Source organism: Mesitornis unicolor, unplaced genomic scaffold (genome assembly GCF_000695765.1).
Source record: "Mesitornis unicolor isolate BGI_N332 unplaced genomic scaffold, ASM69576v1 scaffold8021, whole genome shotgun sequence".
Taxonomy (NCBI): Eukaryota; Metazoa; Chordata; class Aves; order Mesitornithiformes; family Mesitornithidae; genus Mesitornis; species Mesitornis unicolor.
This window is the reverse complement of record NW_010163053.1, coordinates 21,016-32,323: the sequence shown is the minus strand read 5'-3', so window position 1 is coordinate 32,323 and position 11,308 is coordinate 21,016. Positions and strand designations below refer to the sequence as shown.

The following is an 11,308-nucleotide window of genomic DNA, read 5'->3' as shown; positions in this document are numbered from 1 at the left end:
GCAGAAAACTGCTTGATCAGGCTAAAACCTTCCACGTTTTTAATTAAAGCTCCTTACACTAAGGTCGTAGTCAAAGTTTCAGCACTTACTGGATTCCTATCAGCGAGATCTGACTGCAGGTTTCCCAGACGTGGCTGTTGGGAAAGCAGCCCTGGGTTGCTTGAGGACAGTGAGCATTCGGAGAAGCTTTGTGTTCCTCGCTAGGTTTGTGTCGAAGGGTATTTCTTAAGTCTTAATGGTGAGCAAAATTGTTAATTTCCTACTGGAGAGAGGCAAGCAAGCTGTTAATTTTGCCTCAGAACTTTTAAAAATACAGTAAAGCTTCCAAATAGATTTGTAGACGTGAAGTCTGCACTGGCAGGGTTCTGTGTGTGATGTGAGAGTGGAGTGCTGTGGTGTTTGGAGAAACAGCAGGTCAAAATAGGGGTCTTACTGTAGAGTTGGTCTCGCAAATACGGGCTGCTTTGGTTTGTAACCTTGCTGTTGGGAGTTAGCCTCTGGAAAATAGCCTTGGTTAAATTGCTCTGCACACCAGAACAACTTTGGGAGCTCAGGGAATTACTGAAATTGCCTTGCTGCTCTTGCCGATTTTCTTCCCAGCTGCATTGCCATGTATGTCAGAAACCATGAGGGTCCTTATTCCTGAAGATAAAACAGCTGTGTCCAAAGGGATATTAGGAGCAGTATTGAAAATCCCAGCTATATGCTTTGTCCTTTCGTGTCTCCACACCGAGCGCAGGGCTTACCTTTCTGTGGTTTGACAGATGTGAAGTGTTAGCTGTAAAGATTTTGCTTTTGGTTTTTCTGTGGTGGGTGAGAGGGGAGGTTTGGGGTATCTTCAGCATGGCATTTTTTCAAACATTTTTCATGTGCTTAGGTGCATCCAAGCAGAAGTCAAGTTCCCTGCAGGTAGCAGATAAGGACCTACTGCCACCTTTTCACCCATACCAGCCTTTGGAGTGCATAGTAGAAGAGACCGAAGGCAAGCTGAATGAACTTGGACAGAGAATTAGTGCCATTGAAAAAGCACAACTTAAATCATTGGAATTAATTCAAGGTGAACCTTTAAATAAAGATAAGATCGAAGAGCTTAAAAAGAACCGAGAAGAACAAGTCCAGAAGAAGAAGAAGATCTTGAAGGAGCTGCAGAAGGTGGAAAGGCAGTTGCAGATGAAAACCCAGCAGCAGTTTACCAAAGAATATCTGGAGACCAAAGGTCAGACAGAGCCACCACTGCCCCTGCAGCAGCAGTGCCCGCTCACAGGGGTCTTCCCAGAAGCGGAAGCCGCTAAGGGTCTGCCGGAGGATAACTTTTCAGGGTTACCTCAGGCTGACAGCATCTTGTCTAAAGATGACGAGCAGCACCATTTTTTTTTATAGAGTTTGTCCCTATCCAGCCTTTGCCAGCACCGCCATGTAATTTCTCTGGTAATTTAGGTTATAACGGGACAGAGGCTCTTGAACTTCAGAAAGCATTAGGGAATCAGCAGAATGTAGGACAGCAGCAGCAGATTGCTGGGCAGGGGCTCTTAGTTCAAGAACCAGACGGATTAATGGTTGCCACTCCAGCACAGACGCTTACCGACACTCTTGATGACCTAATAGCAGGTGGGTTCAGAAATATACCTGTTTTTGCATTACTTTGTGTGCTCAGTTTCCCTCTCTCTCCTTCCCTCCAAAAACATCTTGGGGTTTTCCAGTTTGGGAATATTTGCTTAAGAATAAAGTTCCTGATTAGTGCTATTAATCCTAACAGTGACTTCCCATTCTAACATGAGACTTTTATATATCTTTTTATTTTTATTTTTTTTCCCCTCCCAAAGTGCAAAACTTCCTTTACTGGAGACAAGTTTTACCCCCTTTGGCCTCATCTTTTTCTGTGCTTCTTTTAAAAGCTTCATCATGAGTGAGCAGTAGTGCCCATTAGGAACCCTAAAAGTGTGATAGTTTCCTATCTTCCGTAGAGTTTCCTGCGCAGGCTTATACCTCGGTGACTTTCTGCAGTGTAGTGGCCATTGTTAGAAAAAGCCAAATCACAGAATATTATTGTCACTGGTATGGACAGAAGTGTCCCCATCCTCGCTGCTGGAGGTGTTGCTGCGGTTTAAACACAACCTGGGATCCATGCACAGCCGCTCAGTGCTGTACTGGCTCCTGTTTCCAGAACCCCCTCTGAACCCTGGTTGTTGTACAGGAATTATCTGCCTGTTAGCTATAACACACAGCAAAACCTGTCCCGTTATCTGGATGAAAAGCAAAAACCCAACCGTCCTCCGTTTGTCGGTAACGGTGCCAAGAGGAATGGAAGTTCCCGCACGTGGGGTTGTGTGAGTCCAGGTATCGTTTTGGTTGACTTCGTTTCGTGGATTTGACTAGGACTGGTGTTTGCTGCTGGAGGTACGTGGGATACAGCCAGTGTTGTTTGGTCTCTAGGCTTTTTACATTTGGTGTTTTTTCAGCTTTTCTTTGCACCTCGTGTCTGTCCCTCAGCCCTTATTTTCCTGTCTTTCCCCCCTGACCTCCCTTCGTAGTCGCTGCCCTGTCCTCTTCAATTCATGTCAAGGTTGTAGAAATGCGGGCTCAGACCTTTTGCAGCCATTCCTGTGAACTCTGAGGACGGTAACTGCACCGCGTTCACGCACGTCGAGACTTCCTGCGACTTTACAACCTCCCGCGGACGCCGTAGTTGGTGAACGCTGTGGTGTGGTGGAGCAGCTTCCGTCAGCTTTGCACCATAATCCAAGGAGATCCTCTCGTGTCACAGCAAATCGCTCTTAGTTCCCCATTTCTGGCGTGGCGTGCCTCCGTCCCCGCTCTGCGGTGCTCTTCAGCCGACGTTAAAACTAAAAGGCAATTGGATTATTCTCGAGTTTTGCTGTTCAGGGTTTAAAACTGGAGCATGTGAGGAGGAAAATTGGAATGGAGGATGCAAAGTGTCATCAGCAAGGGTTAATCTTTGGGGTAGTTGCTGACGGTTTAATGTACGGAGCACCAGACCCTGTAGGATGGACCCTGCTGTGGTTTGCAGCTGCGTAAGGCACCCAAAACATTCACCCAAATGAAGAACTGCTGCAGTCAGCGGAGTGCGAGATCTGTGCCCTTTGAGAAACGATTGCAACCAACCAGAAAAACTGTCTTTAAAATAATTTAAAACCCCCTTGAATAGACATTGGCTGGTTTTTCTGAAACTGCTTGCTATTTTTGCGAAGTGATTAAAGACGTTGTTGCGAAGAAGTGATATTTAACTCATTTCCAAACTCGGTTAATAGCACGCTCTTCTGCAGCTGTTAGAAACTGCGTTTCCAGAAATGCTCAGGGAAGCTTTAGCTGCTCAGTTCCTGAGGCTCCTGCAAAAATGCCCTGACAGTGCTTTGTAGAAAGGTATTTTCTTCTGAAATTCGTGTTTGTTTTACTTCCTTCCCCCCAGAAAAAAAATAGTTGGAAGAGAATTAGATATTTCTCTCACTTTTTACACCCAGCCTGTGCGAAAAGTGTGACCTCTCTGTAAACTATAATCCTGCTATAGCTCAACTTCATGCACATTCAAAACCTGTAAATCTACTCATACTCCAAACTTGGATCCCTATCTAAAATGCACTTGACCTTTTTCCACAAACTTGCCCGTTAGTCCTTAGTTTTGTAAAGCGTTTTGCTCACTAATTTAACTGTCACAACATACCTAAATGCAGCATTTATCTTGCCAGTCTGATTTGTCAGCTGCCAGGCATTGAGCTGCTGGATATCAAGGTGCCAAGTGGCTACCGACCACTGCTGGACCTGTCCCCGAGTCCCCTCTTCCATAAAGGGACACAGAATTAACCCAGTAACCTTTGGGAATTCAGGTAAATAACCTTTGGGAAGTCAGGTAAAACCTGGGAACGCAGCAGCTCTCTCCACCCCAGAAAATTTTGCGTATAATGGAGTTTATTTAGATGTGCTGAAGTAAAAATCTCGCAGCTGATCCCATCTTCGAAGGTGTGACTTTTAATTGGGTTTACAGAAGAGATGTAGATGTTGTGCAGTTTAGAGCAGGTAAGCAGTAAATGATTTTGGATGACATCTTCCAATAGAAGAGGACGGTTTAGATCTCATTTTCATTACTCAATACACATTTGGTTTCCTGAAGCATCTCGCCTTGCATAGTTGGAGTTTCAGTTCACTCCACATTACACATTTACCGTAGCAGATTGCTTAGCTGGCACCATCTAAATTGAGGCTTTTTTGCTGTTTTAGGGTATCCAAGAGGAACTTTCTTTTCTTTGTTGCTAGGTTTTGTCTCCAGTTGCAATATTCCTGCTGGTGTTTTTAGTCAGGAGGTGGCGTCTCCGTGAGCTCCCATTTGTATTCTGAAATTCCAGCCGCGTTTTGAAAAAAATTTATTAGCTGTTATTTGGTCCTGAACCTCTGGTTGTGGTCAGTCATCCAGAACCGTGATGTTTTAAGGTACTGATTTGGAAGGTGACACTTGAGTTCCTGTATTTCGGATTGCTGCTTGGAGTAAAAGTGGTTACCAGGATAACCCGGAGTGAGAAACGGCAACTCCTACGACGAGATGCAGTTACCAAAGTGCCAAAGCTCTGCAGTAACACGATGCCGAAAAGCTGTGTGGACAGACTGACAGACTGCTCGGTCTTTAAAAGGATTATTTTATTTGTCCTGAAAATCCCAGTTCTTTTAGGGAAAGGGGAGCTGCAATCCGTGTCCAGTGTTCGTGAGAGCCCAGTTTCAGACCACAGCCGCGATCTCATCCAGAGCTGCTCGCTCAAGGCTCTGCCAATGCCTCCAGAGTCGATTTTGGGTAAAATACCAAGTTCACGCTTCCTTTTGTTTTATTCACGTTTCCTGTGATATTTTTTCATAACTTTGGAAAGCAGTCACCAGTGTCTTTGGAGTCCTGTCTTTGGCTTCACACCAGTTCACAGAAAGGCCCTTTGGAAAGCTGCAAGCCCTCCTTAAAAGATGAGGAACCTGGATTTTGTCGTATGGAGAACAATATTTTTAATATGTCTTTTGAATACTGAAGTCTGTGGAGGCATCGAAACCGATGTCACAAAATAGGTATTTTGTAAAGATCTGAGGTGTGCTTTGTGAAAGCTGATTTTTACCTGTTTTTGTTAATCAGCACCTGGCTATCGGTGTCTTTATCCGTACCCTTCCTAGTGAAAGGACAAACCACCTCAATAGGAAGCAGTTTGCGTGTTGGAAAGCTTCTGCCTTGTCTTTAAGGGTGAAAGCCGCATATTTTCCCTGTATTAAAATCCCATGGCACAATGTGGAGATGCTGAAGATGATCGTCCCACGGTTGGTTTGACACCCTCCGTGTCCTGTCAGTAGCACAACCTGGTCTGCAGCAGCAGCGGCTGTCCCACCTCCTGCGATCGACGTGGGCAACCCAGAAACTTGGGGAAATACGATTTAACTCCAATTCCATATAAACGTGCACAAAGGGATGTTGGAACCGCTGCTGCGAGGTCATCTTTAAGTTAAAAAAATCTCTATATTGTTGTGTAACGTAGGCTGGGCTAAGCCAGACCCGTGACACTGGAGGTGTTTTGCTCCACAGAGCGTGGATTACGTTGATGCTCTGTTGGACCAACTTGGCAGCCGTGCTAAGGAAATAGCAAATTACACTTTAAAAGCAGTTTAGTGAGCTCAGTAGTTACAGACGGGGTGATGATCAGTGGGCATTGTAGGACTATTTGTTGTTAGATTTCAGTTTAAACAGGAGTTTGGGGTATCGGTACAGGGTTTATCTGCATTTCTGCTGCCTTTGGGGTTCTCGCTCGTGTCTGGCGTTGTTACTGTGCATGTGAAAGTAAAGTAAAGTAAAATAGGTGATGAAAATCTAAAGCACGCAAGAAATACTTGGGTATTTTCAGTCATAGTTGTGAAACGTAGAGAATTTGTGGAACCAGCTACAGCAACGCTGAGCACATTACATGAAGGACCCTTAAACTGGCCCAGGTGGAGTCCCTCTGCACACAGACACATGTTTTTAGGTATATCTATAGATAAACATGCAGGATCCAAAAGCATGAGCCAGTGTCTTTCATGAGGATTTAATATAAGTCCTTAACAGGGTGATTTGGTGTCTTGTGTTTTGGCAGAAATAATCTTTAGAAATCCAATTAGCGTCTTGCACTTCAGCGCATTGAGCAAGAAAACAATTGTATTGCATTAATTAATGCTTGTCTGCTGTGAATGGTAATCCATGGTACGCAGATGAAGTGTGGGAGCTTTTGTACCTGAGCCTCTTAATACAAACCTGGTTCGCTCGTGAAGGTTGGGACGTGAAGCAAATGTCAACTCTCAGTTCAGATGCAACACTTTGCTGAAATGTGGTGGCCAAATATTAATGCTGGCTGGTGCCTGTGTGCCAAGGACAGTGCTGTACTTTAATACAATGTTTTACGTAAAAAAGACAATAAAGCTTTACTTAAAAAATGCTACTGAAAGCTGTCACCTCCCAAAATTTCAGTGACAAGCTCCCCCCCGTGTTTCCAGACCCCAACTGAAGTGACCCATCTCCAGCGTGCGCTTCCTTTGTGGTCCATCCGCAGTCCTGCAGGGTGAATGAGTGATGTGAATGGTCATGTGGAGGATTTCTCTAAAACTCTTCCATCTGCACCGTTTTCCTTCTGTTTGCAGTTTCTGGTGTGTAATTTGGCAATGCAGTCGGGAAGGTTGAGCTGGGAAAGGTTGGCAAAAAACGACCCTTATTGCTTGGACAAAAGCAAAATGCTTCTGCTTATTTCTTACCTGCAGTTGTTGGCGATTTCCAGCAGTTGTTTGTTCCAGGAATGCTACAAAATGCCACGTGTTTTGGAGTAATTCAAGCTAACCAGGTAGTCTGTGTAATGAGACTGCACAGCCTAGAAATTTGCCATTCCAGCACTGAAAATACTTGTCAAGTCTGGTAAAGCTTCATTTAAAAATAGTTGATAAGTGAGGGTCAGATTTTACTCATATTTAAAAAAAATATATTTTTTTAATAAGATGATAAAGTTGCATTTCTCTTGGCCTCTCTGCTTTACATCTTCAGGGTGAAATCTTTTACAGGCTGTGAATCAGAATAAACTTTAGGGAGCACAGACAGCACTCAGCTTTCTTATTTTTGTTGACTGCCCCTTCCTGTCTGCTTCTCTTCACCCTTCCCAGGTTGTGTTAACTCTGAGACGTGGTTAATGGTGTACGTTGCTGTCGGTTGTCTTCCTTGCAAACCTTCTCTGGAGCCTGGGTGTGCACTAACCCTGATGTGAAAATCCTCTGAATTCCAGAGTGGGGCTGTGTTTCTGAACGTTAGAGTTGTGTTTTAGGGATAAATCGTCTGCCTGCTCAGGCTGAGCGTATGGTTGAGCTCTAACAGCGAAGGTTGCCATTTGAAAAGTACAACTAATAATTTGTATAATTCGTACTCGTCATGCATACGGACTAATTGATAAAATTACTTTCTAACCTAGCACAGTGTGGAGATGATACTTACCCCGTTTAACTGCTGGAAAGCTGCTTTACACAAGACACAAACTCATTTCTTTTTAGGAACCCTTCATTTATTTCCCCCCCATTACCGTGTTGATGTTAGACCGTTGCGGTTTTACAGGACTAAATCATTTTGCTATGAAACGGGGCATTACTGAGGGTGGATTAATAACACGACGTTACTTTTCAGCTGTGAACAGCAGAGTGCCCAGCGGCTCCGCCAGCTCCTCGCACGCCACCGAGTCCCCCACGCCCGAGCCTTGTTCGCAGGCGCCCAGCAACGTGCCCTCGCAGTCGGTGCTCCCCATGTACCCTTCGGTCGACATCGATGCGCACGTGAGTAATTGCAGTCGGTTTTGAGCTAATTTCCTTTCTGATAAGTTCTGAACGGAAAGAATTTAGTCAAGTATTGTCTTAAAAACATGAAAGTTCTCCAAGTTTTTTTCAATTTCTGAATATATTTCTCTTTCTTCCCAACCGTGAAGACTGAAAGTAATCACGACACTGCTCTGACCCTTGCGTGTGCGGGAGGGCACGAGGAACTTGTATCCGTACTGATAGCGCGTGGTGCCAACATCGAACACAGAGACAAGAAGGGTAAGCTAAACCAACAGTAGAACAGCTCGACCGTGAATTACAGCTTGGAACAGCCAATTCCAAATTGGGATTTGGGATTCTTTGCTTCAGAAAATGACCCAAGCTTGCAGAAATGTAGAGCTGCATTCTTGCGCTTCACATAGAAATATTTGCCACAGAAAGCCAGTGACACTGCACGCCTTTCTAGCTGGATTTTTGAAAGGAAGTGCGTCTTGGGGAGGTATCTTAAGAGGATTTGTAAAACAACGAAGCACTTTTGTCCTTATTATTCATCTACTGAAGACCTCAGTGTAGTGATAGAGCAGCTAATGGGGGTAAATATCAAATGTTGGCTGACAAAGCCTATGGGGAGCAGCATTCAGGTTGTGTATTTATTATTCCTGATAAGAGTTCAACAAAACCTCAGATCTTTTAGAGCTGAGAGAGCAGATCCAGCCATGCCTCTCTCCTTGGAGCTCACTGGAAATGGGCAATGTGCGCAGCGCAGATGCGTTCACGTGTTGGAGCACAGGAATTAAGTGGAAAGCTGTGACTCCTCTAAAGACAGGAGTCACTTGGAACTCAGTCCACACTGATCAGTGCAAGTACTGCTTGGATTTCTTTTGGAGACCCTTTTTAGAGGGCCTGGATGTGTCAGGGTCAGAAGAGCACTAGGAAAGGGCCTGAGGTTGCAGCCTACAGCAGCAAACCCCCAGTCTGAGAAGACACCTCTGATCGATGGAAATCATCGTGCGTTAACCCTATTGAGCATTTCTGCTCCTGAATAGTACTACTTTGGAGACTCTCAAGGTTGCTTTTAACGTGATTTCTTGTTACTAGGTTTTACGCCTTTGATTCTGGCTGCGACTGCTGGACATGTTGGTGTAGTGGAAATCCTTCTGGACAAAGGGGGGGACATAGAGGCACAGTCCGAGCGCACAAAGGATACTCCGCTTTCGTTGGCGTGCTCCGGTGGGCGCCAAGAGGTACAGACACATTTGTCCTCCATGGGTTTCAGTTGCTTTTTGGAGGTAGTTTTTTGTACAGCATTTTTTTGTTGATGATATAATAAACCATCCTTGTTCTGAAGGTTTTTAACCTGTGTAAGTGTAGCTAATTTCACTCTTCCTTTTTCAAAGTAGGGAGTTGATTGTTTTCCCCCTTGGCTATCCCAGTTTTGTTAGTTGTTATAACTTGTGGTCGCTCTTCTGTCTGTGTGTCCTTGCAAGAGAAGTACTTTTGTGAGGGAGGTAGGGATATTTAGTGAATAACTTTAAACACTGCCGTTATCCTCCCCGCTCTCAAAACAAAACCAGCCCGTGCTGGCACACAAAGGCAGAAGCTGGAATTTTGTGTTGGCAGTGCATAGTAAATAAAAGGAGAGATCAGTGTGGCCTGTGACAACATCAGTTACTAAGCTGCTTAAGTCTTTTGTTCTTCCTCTTTATATTTTATTTTCCTTATGCCAGAATCTACCTCCTACGTTTCTGCTTTAACAACTTGAGGAGCAGTGTTTTTTTCTGGCTTATTTGAAAATCACCTAGCCTATGCTAGCAGTAAAATGAGGTTCACCAAAGTGCAGTACAGCACTGGAAATGTTTTATTCCTCCCCTCCCTTTGTTTCTCTTAAGCAGCTTCTGATGGAGAAGTCCTTCCTCATGCTTGTCCCATTAACATCAGACAGATTTTTACCATGTGTGTCATTGGAAGGACCATTATTAATACAGAGGGTCAAACTTGGCCCAAGTGTTATTCGTATTAAAGCTGTGGGAGCTTCTGAAAGAGGCGCTCAAAGAGTGTGAGCTGTTATGGGAGTGGGATGGCTCCCTTGTTTGCAGACATAAGATTCACAGGAAGACCTTTGCTTTAAAGCCTTGCATTTTAGGTTAGGTAAAGTCATCATTCTGGAAGATGAGTGCACTGCTGCAACCCACGCAGATGAGCTGGTGTGCTCGTTACTTGCTCAGTCTGTGCAGCGCACGTGTAAAAGTAAAGCAAAAGCTGATAGAGGTTTTCCTGTAGGATCTTGTGTTGACAATGGGAACTGGTAGCATCCTGGAAGGTTTGAACATGTGATAACATCCTTTCATTTCCTGGATAATAGCGAAGCTCACAATGTCTTTTAACCTGCGTGCTATCTTTTCAGGTTGTCGATTTGCTGTTGGCCCGAGGAGCAAATAAAGAACATAGGAATGTGTCTGACTATACGCCGTTAAGCCTTGCTGCGTCTGGTGGCTATGTTAACATCATCAAGATTCTTCTCAATGCTGGGGCAGAAATTAATTCCAGGTAATGCACTGTGTACAGCAGCTGAGCTGCAGCTCAGCACAGATGCTCTGTTGTTGGCTGTTTCACTCCTCCTTGCAGCCTTTCTGCACTGATGTTATCCTTTCCGTTCATGTTATCTTAGTTTAAAGGCAATTCAAAAGCACTACCACGAACTTCAGTTCTCTTATACTTAAATTTTAAGGGATTATTCTAGTTTGCAGACATATTCCTTCCCTTTCCCACTAGTCTAAGATCTAGAAGTCAAACTCTGTTTACCAGACCCAGGTAAAGCAGCCAGCCAAAGCACTCAGGGCAGCTGGGTGTGTTGTGTTGGAAGATGCCTTTTGCAGTGACAGGAACACATTTTCACAGCTATGTCTCTTAAGCCTCCTCTTTATTAATTTTAGGAAAACTTGCGTAGACTGCATCCCTGGAGAAAGTTGAAACTGCAGCTGAGCTAGACGCGTATTTTTTCTGAATGAATCAAATGCAGCTGTGATTTTTAGTATTTGTCATGAGCTAGACGCGTATTTTTTCTGAATGAATCAGATGGAGCCATGATTTTTAGTATTCGTCACTTAAGGCTGCTGTGCTTCAGCCAGCTCAGGGTCTGAAAGCTGAAATGTGTTTTCTTTGTTTATTAATTGCAATTGTTTATTGCATGTATCAGCCAGCTCAGGGTCTGAAAGCTGAAATGTATTTTCTTTGTTTATAAATTGCAATTGTTTATTGCATGTGGTTACTCTGATGGTTTCTCCTAATCAATTCAAAAATACTGATATCTTAGGTCAGTGTCTGTGTTTGTTACATGTCATTTCTGGCTTACAACAAAACACCGTGTCCCTCTGTCCCGGTTTGAGCTAAAGAGAACTAATTCTCTATTTAGTGACTTGAGTTTTTCAGTAAACCTACACTGTGACATCCCCTTAGATCCACATACATTTCCCAGAGCTTTCCTCTGGTGCTGGGCGCTGCAGTTCGTCTC

At 44.2% G+C, this 11,308-nt stretch overlaps 1 protein-coding gene across 1 annotated transcript in view; it reads left to right on the top strand.

Moving 5' to 3' along the window:
* Positions 1-877: 877 nt before the first annotated feature.
* The window catches only part of LOC104547935 (ankyrin repeat and KH domain-containing protein 1-like), a gene marked incomplete at its 5' end in the record, with an annotated part of 29,412 nt that continues 18,981 nt past the window's right edge, over positions 878-11,308 (top strand). Inside the window, 6 exon segments of the mRNA XM_010193807.1 lie at positions 878-1,372; positions 1,375-1,608; positions 7,670-7,815; positions 7,965-8,076; positions 8,896-9,041; positions 10,202-10,345. Coding sequence (XP_010192109.1) covers positions 878-1,372; positions 1,375-1,608; positions 7,670-7,815; positions 7,965-8,076; positions 8,896-9,041; positions 10,202-10,345 — 1,277 coding nt within the window.